The 10797-nt window shown below is 48.6% G+C and overlaps 1 protein-coding gene across 1 annotated transcript; it reads right to left on the bottom strand.

Moving 5' to 3' along the window:
• Nucleotides 1-304: 304 nt before the first annotated feature.
• mlc1 (modulator of VRAC current 1) lies at nucleotides 305-6097 on the bottom strand. The gene is made up of 11 exons (XM_039000632.1): nucleotides 5867-6097; nucleotides 5355-5444; nucleotides 4941-4994; nucleotides 2858-2959; nucleotides 2527-2628; nucleotides 2183-2254; nucleotides 1872-1988; nucleotides 1622-1678; nucleotides 1408-1530; nucleotides 941-1102; nucleotides 305-385 (listed from the first exon to the last, which is right to left on the bottom strand). Exons 1-11 carry the CDS (start codon nucleotides 6095-6097, stop codon nucleotides 305-307), a joined length of 1191 nt encoding a protein of 396 aa, XP_038856560.1.
• Nucleotides 6098-10797: the final 4700 nt, after the last annotated feature.

The raw sequence follows: 10797 nt of genomic DNA, 5'->3' as shown, positions 1-10797 counted from the left end.
TGCCGCAAATACAGTACAAAGAGGCATGAGAGTACCCAATTGTCTACAGATTGTACACAGTAAGGAGATTGTTATAGCATGTTTTAAAATGTAGCCCTCAGAGAGATGTGAATGCTTATGACGTCACACTTCCTATTGTATCCTTCCTCTCCATTCCCTCACTCTTTTGTCCTCCCCCTGTCCTTGCTCCTTTTCTTTTTCTTTTCTCTGACAGGGAAATTGATTGCCGGTATTCATTATTTATTTCTTCTTCCTCTCCCTTGTCTGTCTTTTCTGTTTTGTCCTCCTTCTCCTCCTCCTCTGTTCACTGTGCCATTTGGACCACAACCGCCTTCCAGGCCTTGTCTTTGTCAAACTCCCGCAGTGTTCCATTGGATGCTTGTTGCTGAGTGAGCAAGATGGAGGGAGGGAAGAGGGGACAGGGAAGAGGGGATGGATAGGAAAGGAGAGGATATCATTTAGAAAAGAAAATAGAGAGACAGAGCAGAGACATTTATACAGTACTTTGTCACTGCAGTCTGCACACCGTCAATGCACAACATACTGTTTTTCCATGAATGACCAGCTTAGACATAGGCATCACTCCTCCTCCCACGTTAGTGACATTTTCAGAGAGCTGGTGCATCTCTCACCTCAGTATGTCAAAGTATCAGTGACTCTTCGTCAGTGACTCTTCATCAGTGAATATACATCAGTCATAGAGCACAACATCTCATCTGCTAAAGATATGTGTGTGTGTGTGTGTGTGTGTGTGTGTCTGTGTGCGTGCGTGCGTGTTTGAGAGAGAGACAGCAAGAGGGAGAAAGAGAGAGGGGGGGGGGGGGGGGGGGGGAGAGACTGTATGCAGTATGATAGGAGAGTGTTTGTCCTAGTTCATGTCTATGGGAATCTTCATGTCTATGGGAATCTGCATGACTGTGTGAACAGTATGTGTGTGTACCTCTGAGTGGAAGGCTGGGAGCTGCAGGCTGTCATCCCACTCTGGACCCCCCATGCGGAGCTGGCTCTTGTAGGAGGCACAGTGCACCACGGTGGCCAGAGTCAGAACTGCCTGCACCAGCAGCAGCGCCATCAGAATCAGCAGTAGGATCTCATACGATTGCTAGGGACACACATACATATTGTATTGGTACACCATCTGAGTTACAACCACAGAATCATTCTTGAGCATGTCACATGTCCCTTTGTCAAAACTTTGGGATTCACTCACTATCTGAGTTATAACCACCACATGAAAAGCTCTGTATGATTTTATATTTCATTGAATTTCTCGATGGTCATTAGTTATATCTTGAGCATGTTTGTCAAAATGACTTTGAGCTGGAGGCTTCCCTGAGGCAGTCCTTCTGAGCTCATCCTATTTACACAGACTCTACCTACTGTGTCACAGAGCACTAGGCAGCTCACCTTGGCTGTAGGCACCTCATGCAGGAAGATGTCAATGAAACTGAGTACACTGCAGGAGAGGAAGCCTGAGGCTGAGAAGAGCAGCGGGGACGTCACACTGCTGATGGCAATCAGCATCTCCACCTGAGAGGCGGCGGGGGGGGATAGATAGTCTTCAGTGAGGTAATGGTTGAGCGTGACACCTGTCCAGAATACATAACCTTTAAAAACTCACCAGACACTTGTTGGGGTATTCTGCCACAACATGGCTGGCAATGGCACTGGGGAAACACTGCAGAGACAGGGACCAAAATAGAGGCACAGGTGATTCAGTCTCTTACCCACATTGCTGAGTTACAGACAGACTATTGGGTCATGAATGAAGACTGGGATGTGTCTGCAAACAATTTGCGTCCTTGGGGGGAACAACACTTTTTGGAACCACTGTTATATAGACCCAATGTAACACAGGCAGCTTAACTCACAGCCACTAAGATCCAGAAGAAGGTGACAGACAGGTATGGACCAGGGAGCAAGACGTCCATGTTGAGAGCGATGATACCGCCAAACACAGCCGAGATTCCTACTATCACCTCAATCACCTGTCAGAAAACAGCAGTGACCATTGGGATGCCGTATCAACGCTGGTGTACTGTAAGTGCTGAACTAGAATGTAGCCGGCGTACGTGTGGTGTTTCAAAGTACAAACATTAGAGCCACTGTTAAGAGTACATAGTAGAATGTGTAATAATGTATCTCATTCGTGAACACAGAAACTCAGTGTCTATGTGCTCACAGAGTAGGCCTTTAGAAGTCGGGTGGGAAAGACGGCCGGTGTCAGAACCACAGGACCGTCATACGTCACTGGCTGAGGGAGAGAAAGGGAGAGAGAAGGAGGCGGGACAAAGTGGGGGAGAGGGAGAATCAGAGAGAGAGAGAACGGGAAGAGAGAGGACATACAGTGCGGAGGGAGGGGGAGAGAAAGGACATACAGTGCGGAGGGAGGGGGAGAGAGAGGGACGGCATGTTATAATGACATGCAGACAAACAATCCTACACAGCACAGTATAAGAGGAGTAAGAGTACAGGCAACACATGCACATACATACTGTTTCCCAGCTTTAACAATAACACACACACCTTCCTGTGGCTACAGCAGTCCTCTGCAGAGCGTGCAGACAGGATGACTGTACTTGCCATCAGCACCTCCAGCAGAATCAGCAGGATGAGGTTAAAGTTGATCTGAACAGCGGCGGGCCATGGGAGAGAAACAGAGGAGGGAAGAGAGATTGTCAGAGACAGGGAGAGAGATTCATTCAACATCTGTATCCTACAACATGCATGTGTGTGTGATTGTAATGCAAGTCAGGTATCATGCAAACAAGCAATTGAAGCCCCTCAAGGCTTTGCCTTAGGGCAACTACATCTAGGGTGCACAGAGATGAGAAAAACAGATCGGCTGTAGACTCACATTGACAGCAGAGGGACTCAACACCAGCTTACAGCCAAACCACACCAGGCAAGTGGTCGTCACAGCGAAGGTGGACACAAATACCACCTGGAAATCTGACACCTGTCAATCACAGATGTAAAATATATTATTAGCACCTGCATCAGGGACATGTTGACAGTATTAAGGGGACATGTTGACAGTATTACGGGGACATGTTAACAGTATTACAGGGACATGTTAACAGTATTAAGGGGACATGTTGACAGTATTACGGGGACATGTTAACAGTATTACGGGGACATGTTAACAGTATTAAGGGGACACGTTTACAGTATTAAGGGGACATTCTGACAGTATTAAGGGGACACGTTGACAGTATTAAGGGGACATTCTGACATTATTACGGGGACATGTTTACAGTATTAAGGGGACATTCTGACAATATTAAGGGGACATTCTGACAGTATTAAGGGGACATTCTGACAGTATTAAGGGGACATTCTGACAGTATTACGGGGACATGTTTACAGTATTAAGGGGACACGTTGCGCCTCCACAGCCCAGTACGTCCTGTGCCTCCTCCTCGCACTCTCCCTGAAGTGCGTGTCCCCAGTCCGGTACGTCCCGTACCTGCTCCTCGCACTCTCCCTCAAGTGCGCCTTCCCAGTCAGGTACGTCCTGTGCCTGCTCCCCGCACTTGCCCTGAAGTGCGTGTCACCAGTCCGGTGCCACCTGTGCTGGCCCCACGCATCAGGCCTCCAGTGCGCCCCCCCAGTCCAGAGCGTCAGGTGACGGTCCCCAGTCCAGAGCTTCAGGCGGCGGTCCCCAGTCCAGAGCTTCAGGCGACGGTCCCCAGTCCAGAGCTTCCGGCCACGTTTCACAGTCCGGAACCTCCTGAGACGGTCCACAGTCCGGAACCTCCTGAGACGGTTCACAGTCCGGAACCCCCTTGAGACGATCCACGGTCCGGAACCTCCTGCGACGGTACATGGTCCGGAACCTCTTGCGACGGTCCACGGTCCGGAACCTCCTGCGACGGTCCACGGTCCAGAACCTCCAGCTCCAGGGCAGGAGCCTTCCTCTGCGCCAATGCCCAGTCCGAACACGGCGTCCAGTCCAGCTCCATGGCAGGAGACCCTCTCTGCGCCGATGCCCAGTACAGGCACGGCGTCCAGTCCCGCTCCATGGCAGGAGCCTTCCTCTGCGCCGATGCCCAGTCCAGGCACGGTGTCCAGTCCCGCTCCAGGGCAGGAGCCTTCCTCTGCGCCGATGCCCAGTCCAGGCACGGTATCCAGTCCCGCTCCAAGGCCGGAGTCTTCCTTTTCGCCGGTGCCCAGTCCAGGCACGGCGGCCAACTCAGCTCCATGGCCGGAGTCTTCTTCGGCGCTGAGGCCCAGTCCGAGCGATGGCGTTCTACCCGGCTCCATGGCCAGACCCGTGGTCTGAGTGGGTACTTCGCCCCGCACCGGAGCCGCCACCGACGCTAGATGCCCACCCGGACCCTCCCCTATAGAGTCAGGTTTTGCGGCCGGAGTCCGCAACTTTGGGGGGAATACTGTCACGCCCTGACCATAGAGAGCCTTTTATTCTCTATGTTGGTTAGGTCAGGGTGTGACTAGGGTGGGTTATCTAGGTTGTTTTATGTTTATGTTGGCCTGGTATGGTATGGTTCCCAATCAGAGGGAGCTGTTTATCATTGTCTCTGATTGGGGATCATATATAGGCAGCCATTTCCCCACTGGGTTTTTGTGAGATCTTGTTTTGAGTCAGTGCATGTGGCACCTCAGTACTGCACGGTCATTGTTGGCTTATTTTTTTATTTTTAAGTTTCACAAAATAAAAGATTTGGAACTCAGAGCATGCTGCGCCTTGGTCCGTTTATTCTACAGACGATCGTGACACATGTTGACAGTATTATGGGGACATGTTTACAGTATTAAGGTTAAGGGGACACGTTGACATTATTACGGGGACATGTTTACAGTATTAAGAGGATATTCTGACAGCATTAAGCACTATCTCAGTGGCCCCTGGACAACATTCATGCAACAAATACACATTTGCTCATTGAGTAGCGTAAGCCTATTTGTTGTGTACTCACTGCAACATGATGGTTCTTGGCAATGGCAAAGCTGACAACTGCTGCCGGGACACTCTGAAACAAAGACACACACAAATACTAATCTCACAAGATGAAAGTTTCTCATAATACTTCATATACTACTCTGTAGCTCTCAAGCCTGGCACGCAAGATTACACAACTATAGTACATACTCTCAATATTTGCTTGCCTGCAGTGCTATGCTGTTTCATAGGCACCAGGTGTTAAACGTTTTTGTAACTGGGCAGATTTGTCTTTATTATAATGAACATGATTAGAAGCACGTGTCTCTGCTCTTGTAAGGGTTCTATTTTGAAGCTACTATACTATCAAGTAATGATGATTATCATAATAATAACAACTATCATGAGGATCAGCCTGTTTTCAGACTCTGGTCAGCTGAGAGCCACTCACCGAGCCTGCAGCACAGCGCAGATAGTCCATAGCAGCAGGAAACACATTGCCCAGGTAGAGAGAGAAGCCTGCTGTGACCAACAGACTGCTCTGTGAACCACACACACAACACACACACACACACACACACACACACACACACACACACACACACACACACACACACACACACACACACACACACACACACACACACACACACACACACACACACACACACCGCACAATGGTTAGCATGTAAACTGCCAAGAGGAGAGTTCACCAAAAAGTTGTCCCCCCCACCCCTGTTCTCTTTTCTCTCACCCCTGTGAGGAGGTTGTAAATTCCCCCCTTTGAGGGATGATTTTATGCTCTAGTTTTTCTGTTTTCAAATCCGAATGTGAATGGAATAACCAGATGTGTGGGCTCTCTCTAACCAATCAATGGCATTGAGTAATCAATTACAGCAGCACTGGGTTTTTTGAATACCCCATTTGTCCATCCCTTTAACTCTTGATGTCCCGACCTCTCACCCCAATGAGAACGCTGTAGAGCCAGGTCCTGTAGCTGAGGCAGGGGTGCATGGGCTTCTCAGAGTGGGCAAGCTGCAGGTCACTGGCCCTCACGTCCACCGTGTAGCTCTCCGGCCGCTCCCTCTCCGCACACCCCCGCCGGCCCACCGTACCCCCGCCACCCCCCCTCTCCAGCGTGGGCATCTGGGTGTAGCTGAACTCCTCCATGGCAGACAGATCGTCCCGCTGCATCATAGTGAGAGATGAGTGACAGCGCCCCCAGATAGTCCAATGGGACGGTCACACTGGGTCTGAGGAACCTGTGTGTGTCTGGCAGAGAGGACATGAACATTTTAATGCAATGGGTTAAATCAGGGTCACACAAAATGTTTCTTGGTAGTCTTAAATAAATCTACTTTGAAACAAAAGTATCCACCTCACACACATGGTTATGGGCTTAAAAAAAAGAAGACACCTGTACAATGTCAGATATAGAGTGGAAATGTATTCCACTTTGAGTTAGCATCCCAATATTACACTTTATATACATCACCAAAGACTGAAATATAGCTAAACTTGTCTGTCATTTTTTTTATTTTTTAGGGATTCTCATTACTCTACTCTTCCTGGGGTCCGAACACATTAAGGCATTTACATGACATATAAAACAAAAGATAAAACAGTACATCATATAACATTATTACACCACTACATATCTACAATACAAAATGGATAATATCACCATACAGTGTTATTTCAATGTAGGTGTGTGTAGAGTACTAGCGTTTGTGTGCATATTCACGTGTCTGTACCTGTGTGTGTGTCTTTTCCCAGTCCCCGCTGCTCCATGAGGGGTATTTTTATCTATTTTTAAAATCTGATTCTACTGCTTGGATCAGTTACCTGATGAGGAATAGAGTTCCATGTAGTCATGTCTCTATGTAGTACTGTGTGCCTCCCATAGTCTATTCTGGATTTGGGGATTGTGAAGAGACCTCTGGTGGCATGTCTTGTGGGGTATGTATGGGTGTCTGAGCTGTGTGCTAGTAGTTTAAACAGACAGCTCGGTACATTCAGCTTGTCAACACTTCTTACAAAAACAAGTAGTGATGAAGTCAATCTCTCCTCCACTTTGAGCCATGAGAGATTGACATGCATATCATTAATGTTAGCTCCTCGTGTACATTTAAGGGCCAGCCGTGCTACCCTGTTCTGAGCCAATTGTAATTTTCCTAAGTCCCTCTTTGTGGCACCTGACCACACGACTGAACCGTAGTCCAGGTGTGACAAAACGAGGGCCTGTAGGACCTGCCTTGTTGATAGTGTTGATAAGAAGGCAGTGCATAGCTTTATTATGGACAGACTTCTCCCCATCTTAGTTACCGTTGTATCAACATGTTTTGACTATGACAGATTACAATCCAGGGTTACTCCAAGCAGTTTTGTCATCTCAATTTGCTCAATTTCCACATTATTCATTACAAGATTTAGTTGAGGTTTAGGGATTAGTGAATGATTTGTCCCAAATACAATTATTTTAGTTTTTGAAATATTTAAGATTAACTTATTCCTTGCCACCCATTCTGGTACTAACTGCAGCTCTTTGTTAAGTGTTGCAGTCATTTCAGTAGCTGTAGACACATTGGCTTTACTTAAAGCCAGTGGCATGTCATTAGTAAAGATTGCAAAAATGTGTAAGGGGCCTAGACAGCTGCCCTGGGGAATTCCTGATTCTACCTGGATTATGTTGGAGAGGCTTCCATTAAAGAACACCCTCTGTGTTCTGTTCGACAGGTAACTCTTTATCCACATTATAGCAGGGGGTGTAAAGCCATATCACACACGTTTTTCCAGCAGCAGACTATGAGCGATAATGTCAAAAGTCACACTGAAGTCTAACAAAACAGCCCCCACAATCTTTTCATCCTCAATTTCTCTCAACCAATCATCAGTCATTTGAGTAAGTGCTGTGCTTGCTGAATGTCCTTCCCTATAAGCGTGCTAAAAGTCTGTTGCCAATTTGTTTACTGTAAAATAGCATTGTATCTGGTCAAACACAATTTTTTCAAAAAGTTTACTCAGGGTTGGTAACAGGCTGATTGGTCAGCTATTTGAGCCAGTAAAGGGGGCTTTACTAATCTTAGGTAGTGGAATTACTTTTGCTTCCCTCCAGGCCTGAGGGCACACACTTTCTAGTAGGCTTAGATTGAAGATATGGCAAATAGGAGTGGCAATATCATGCGCTATTATCCTCAGTAATTTTCCATTCAAGTTGTCAGACCCTGGTGGCTTATCATTGTTGATAGAAAAATGTAAAGGGTTCCAAAAGGGTTTTTCAGCTGTCCCCATAAGAGAACCCATTTTGGCACCCAAAGAATCCAAAAGGGTTTTACCTGGAATCAAAAGGGTTCTACCTGCAACCAAAAATGGTTCTTCAAAGGGTTCTCCTATGGGGACAGCCAATGACGGACTGGCCACCTGGAGCACCGGGAGTTTTCCCAGTGGGCCGCTTGACAATTGGGGCCCATGCAACACAAAATATAAATTACCCCAGCCACTGCTTAAATAAAAATAACCAAGTGCTGTGTGTCTGACTGGCCCATGCGAGTGGGCTGCCGGCCCACTGTGTTACGGCTCTCGTTGGTAGAATGACCGGACCAAGGTGCAGCGTGGTAGGCGTCCATTTTCTTTAGTAATGTTCCATCAAAAACAATAAACAATACAACGAACGTAAAGCTTCGTAGTGCAAAACATGCAACAAACAAAGACAAGATCCCACAAAACACAAACTTATATCTGATTCCCAATCAGAGACAACGATAGACAGCTGCCTCCGATTGGGAATCAAACACACCAACATAGAAACAGAAAACCTATAATTCCCACCCTAATCACACCCTGACCTAACCAAATAGAGAAATAAAAAGGCTCTCTAAGGTCAGGGCGTGACAGTACCCCCCAAAGGTGCGGACTCCGGCCGCAAAACCTGACTCTATAGTTTAGGGTCCAGGTGGGTATCTCTCCTCGCTGGCGGCTCCGGTTCGGGATGTAGCCCCGCTCCACACGCTGATCCCTCCGCTTCCGTGGAACCAGACCGTGGAACGTCGCCGGAGACTCCAGACCGTGAATGGTCGCCGGAGACTCCGGACCGCGAATCGGCGCCGGAGGAACCGGACCGCGGATCATCGCCGGAGGCTCTGGACTGCTGACCGCCGCTGGAGACTCTGGACTACGGACCGCCGTTGGAGGCTCCGGACTGCGGACCGCCGCTGGAGACTCCGGACTGCGGACCGCCGCTGGAGGCTCCGGACTGGGGACCGTCGCTGGAGGCTCCGGACTGCGGACCGCCGCTGGAGACTCCGGACTGCGGACCGCCGCTGGAGGCTCCGGACTGGGGACCGTCGCTGGAGGCTCCGGACTGGGGACCGTCGCTAGAGGCTCCGGACTGGGGCCCGTCGCTGGAGGCTCCGGACTGGGGACCGTCGCTGGAGGCTCCGGACTGGGGACCGTCGCTGGAGGCTCCGGACTGGGGACCGTCGCTGGAGGCTCCGGACTGGGGACCGTCGCTGGAGGCTCCGGACTGGGGACCGTCGCTGGAGGCTCCGGACTGGGGACCGTCGCTGCAGGCTCCGGACTGGGAACCGTCGCTACAGGCTCCGGGCCATGGATCGTCGCTGGAGGCTTCGTGCCATGGATCTTCACGGCAGGCTCCGGGCCATGGATCATCACTGGAGGCTTCGTGCCATGGATCATCACTGGAGGCTCCGGGCCATGGATCATCACTGGAGGCTTCGTGCCATGGATCATCACTGGAGGCTTCGTTCGTGGATCCTTTGCCGTCCAGGATGTCCTCCCATGTCCAGTCTTCCTGGCCACGCTGCTTGGTCCGTTTTTGGAAGGATCTTCTGTTATGGCTCTTGTTGGTAGAATGACCGGACCAAGGTGCAGCGTGGTAGGCGTCCATTTTCTTTATTAATGTTCCACCAAAAACAATAAACAATACAAAAAACGTAAAGCTTCGTAGTGCAAAACATGCAACAAACAAAGACAAGATCTCACAAAACCCAAACGGAAACGAACAACTTATATCTGATTCCCAATCAGAGACAACGATAGACAGCTGCCTTCGATTGGGAATCAAACACACCAACATAGAAACAGAAAACCTAGAATGCCCACACTAATCACACCCTGACCTAACCAAATAGAGAAATAAAAAGGCTCTCTAAGGTCAGGGCGTGACACACTGCCACTGCGGTTGGGTATTACATCTGTCAGCCTCTCTCTCCCAGCCGATTACTTTTGGTCCAGTCCATTCTACCTGGGCACCGCCCCTTTCCCATCTCTGTTAAGTGGTGACATTTGGATAAATAGTGGAGTGGAGCAAGATGGACAAACAAAAAGAGAAAAACGTAAAGGTGGTGCTGATAAGCAGAGAGAGAAGAGGTTGAAGTCCCTTGAGGCTAATTGCAGCCAAATGTTTTAAAATAACAAATTATTAATTTGTCGCCGTTACCAGTCAATCATCCCAGCCTAGTGAGCCTGAAGGCACTGGCAGCAGAGAGGAGAGAGAGAGCAGAGAGAGCAGTCCATTGAGCCCAGCAATAGTCAAGGTTTTGCAGCTGAAGCGGTAAGACAGAAAACAATAGGGAGAAGATAAGCAATGTTTGGGTTTAGCTAGCTGGCTATTTAGCTATATCGGGTGCCATTTGTTGAAACAAGCGCTCGTCAATGTCACTTTTTGTGAACAGACCAGTCACAGCCTGGATGGGGCAGGACATTAAAAAAAGGTTGACGTACTACACCAAACTTTCGAAATGTTGAAGTCATTGTTATGAATGGTTATGATTATTGACAAGTTAGTACTTAGCATTAACAAATTAGAGACTAACCACCGATGTACAGTCGTGTCCAAAAGTTTTGAGAATGACACAAATATTAATTTCCACAAA

Source organism: Salvelinus namaycush, chromosome 9 (genome assembly GCF_016432855.1).
Source record: "Salvelinus namaycush isolate Seneca chromosome 9, SaNama_1.0, whole genome shotgun sequence".
NCBI classification, from domain to species: Eukaryota; Metazoa; Chordata; class Actinopteri; order Salmoniformes; family Salmonidae; genus Salvelinus; species Salvelinus namaycush.
The sequence above is the reverse complement of the archived record's forward strand: the minus strand, read 5'-3'. Positions and strand labels throughout refer to the sequence as shown.

Coding starts and splice junctions, on each gene's coding strand:
- mlc1 (XM_039000632.1), bottom strand. CDS start 6,097: ATGCAGCGGGACGATCTGTCTGCCATGGAGGAGTTCAGCTACACCCAG. Junction 2,960..4,940: donor CCAAGAACCATCATGTTGCA/GTGAGTACACAA, acceptor TGTGATTGACAG/GTGTCAGATTTCCAGGTGGT. Junction 1,531..1,621: donor AATACCCCAACAAGTGTCTG/GTGAGTTTTTAA, acceptor GCCGCCTCTCAG/GTGGAGATGCTGATTGCCAT.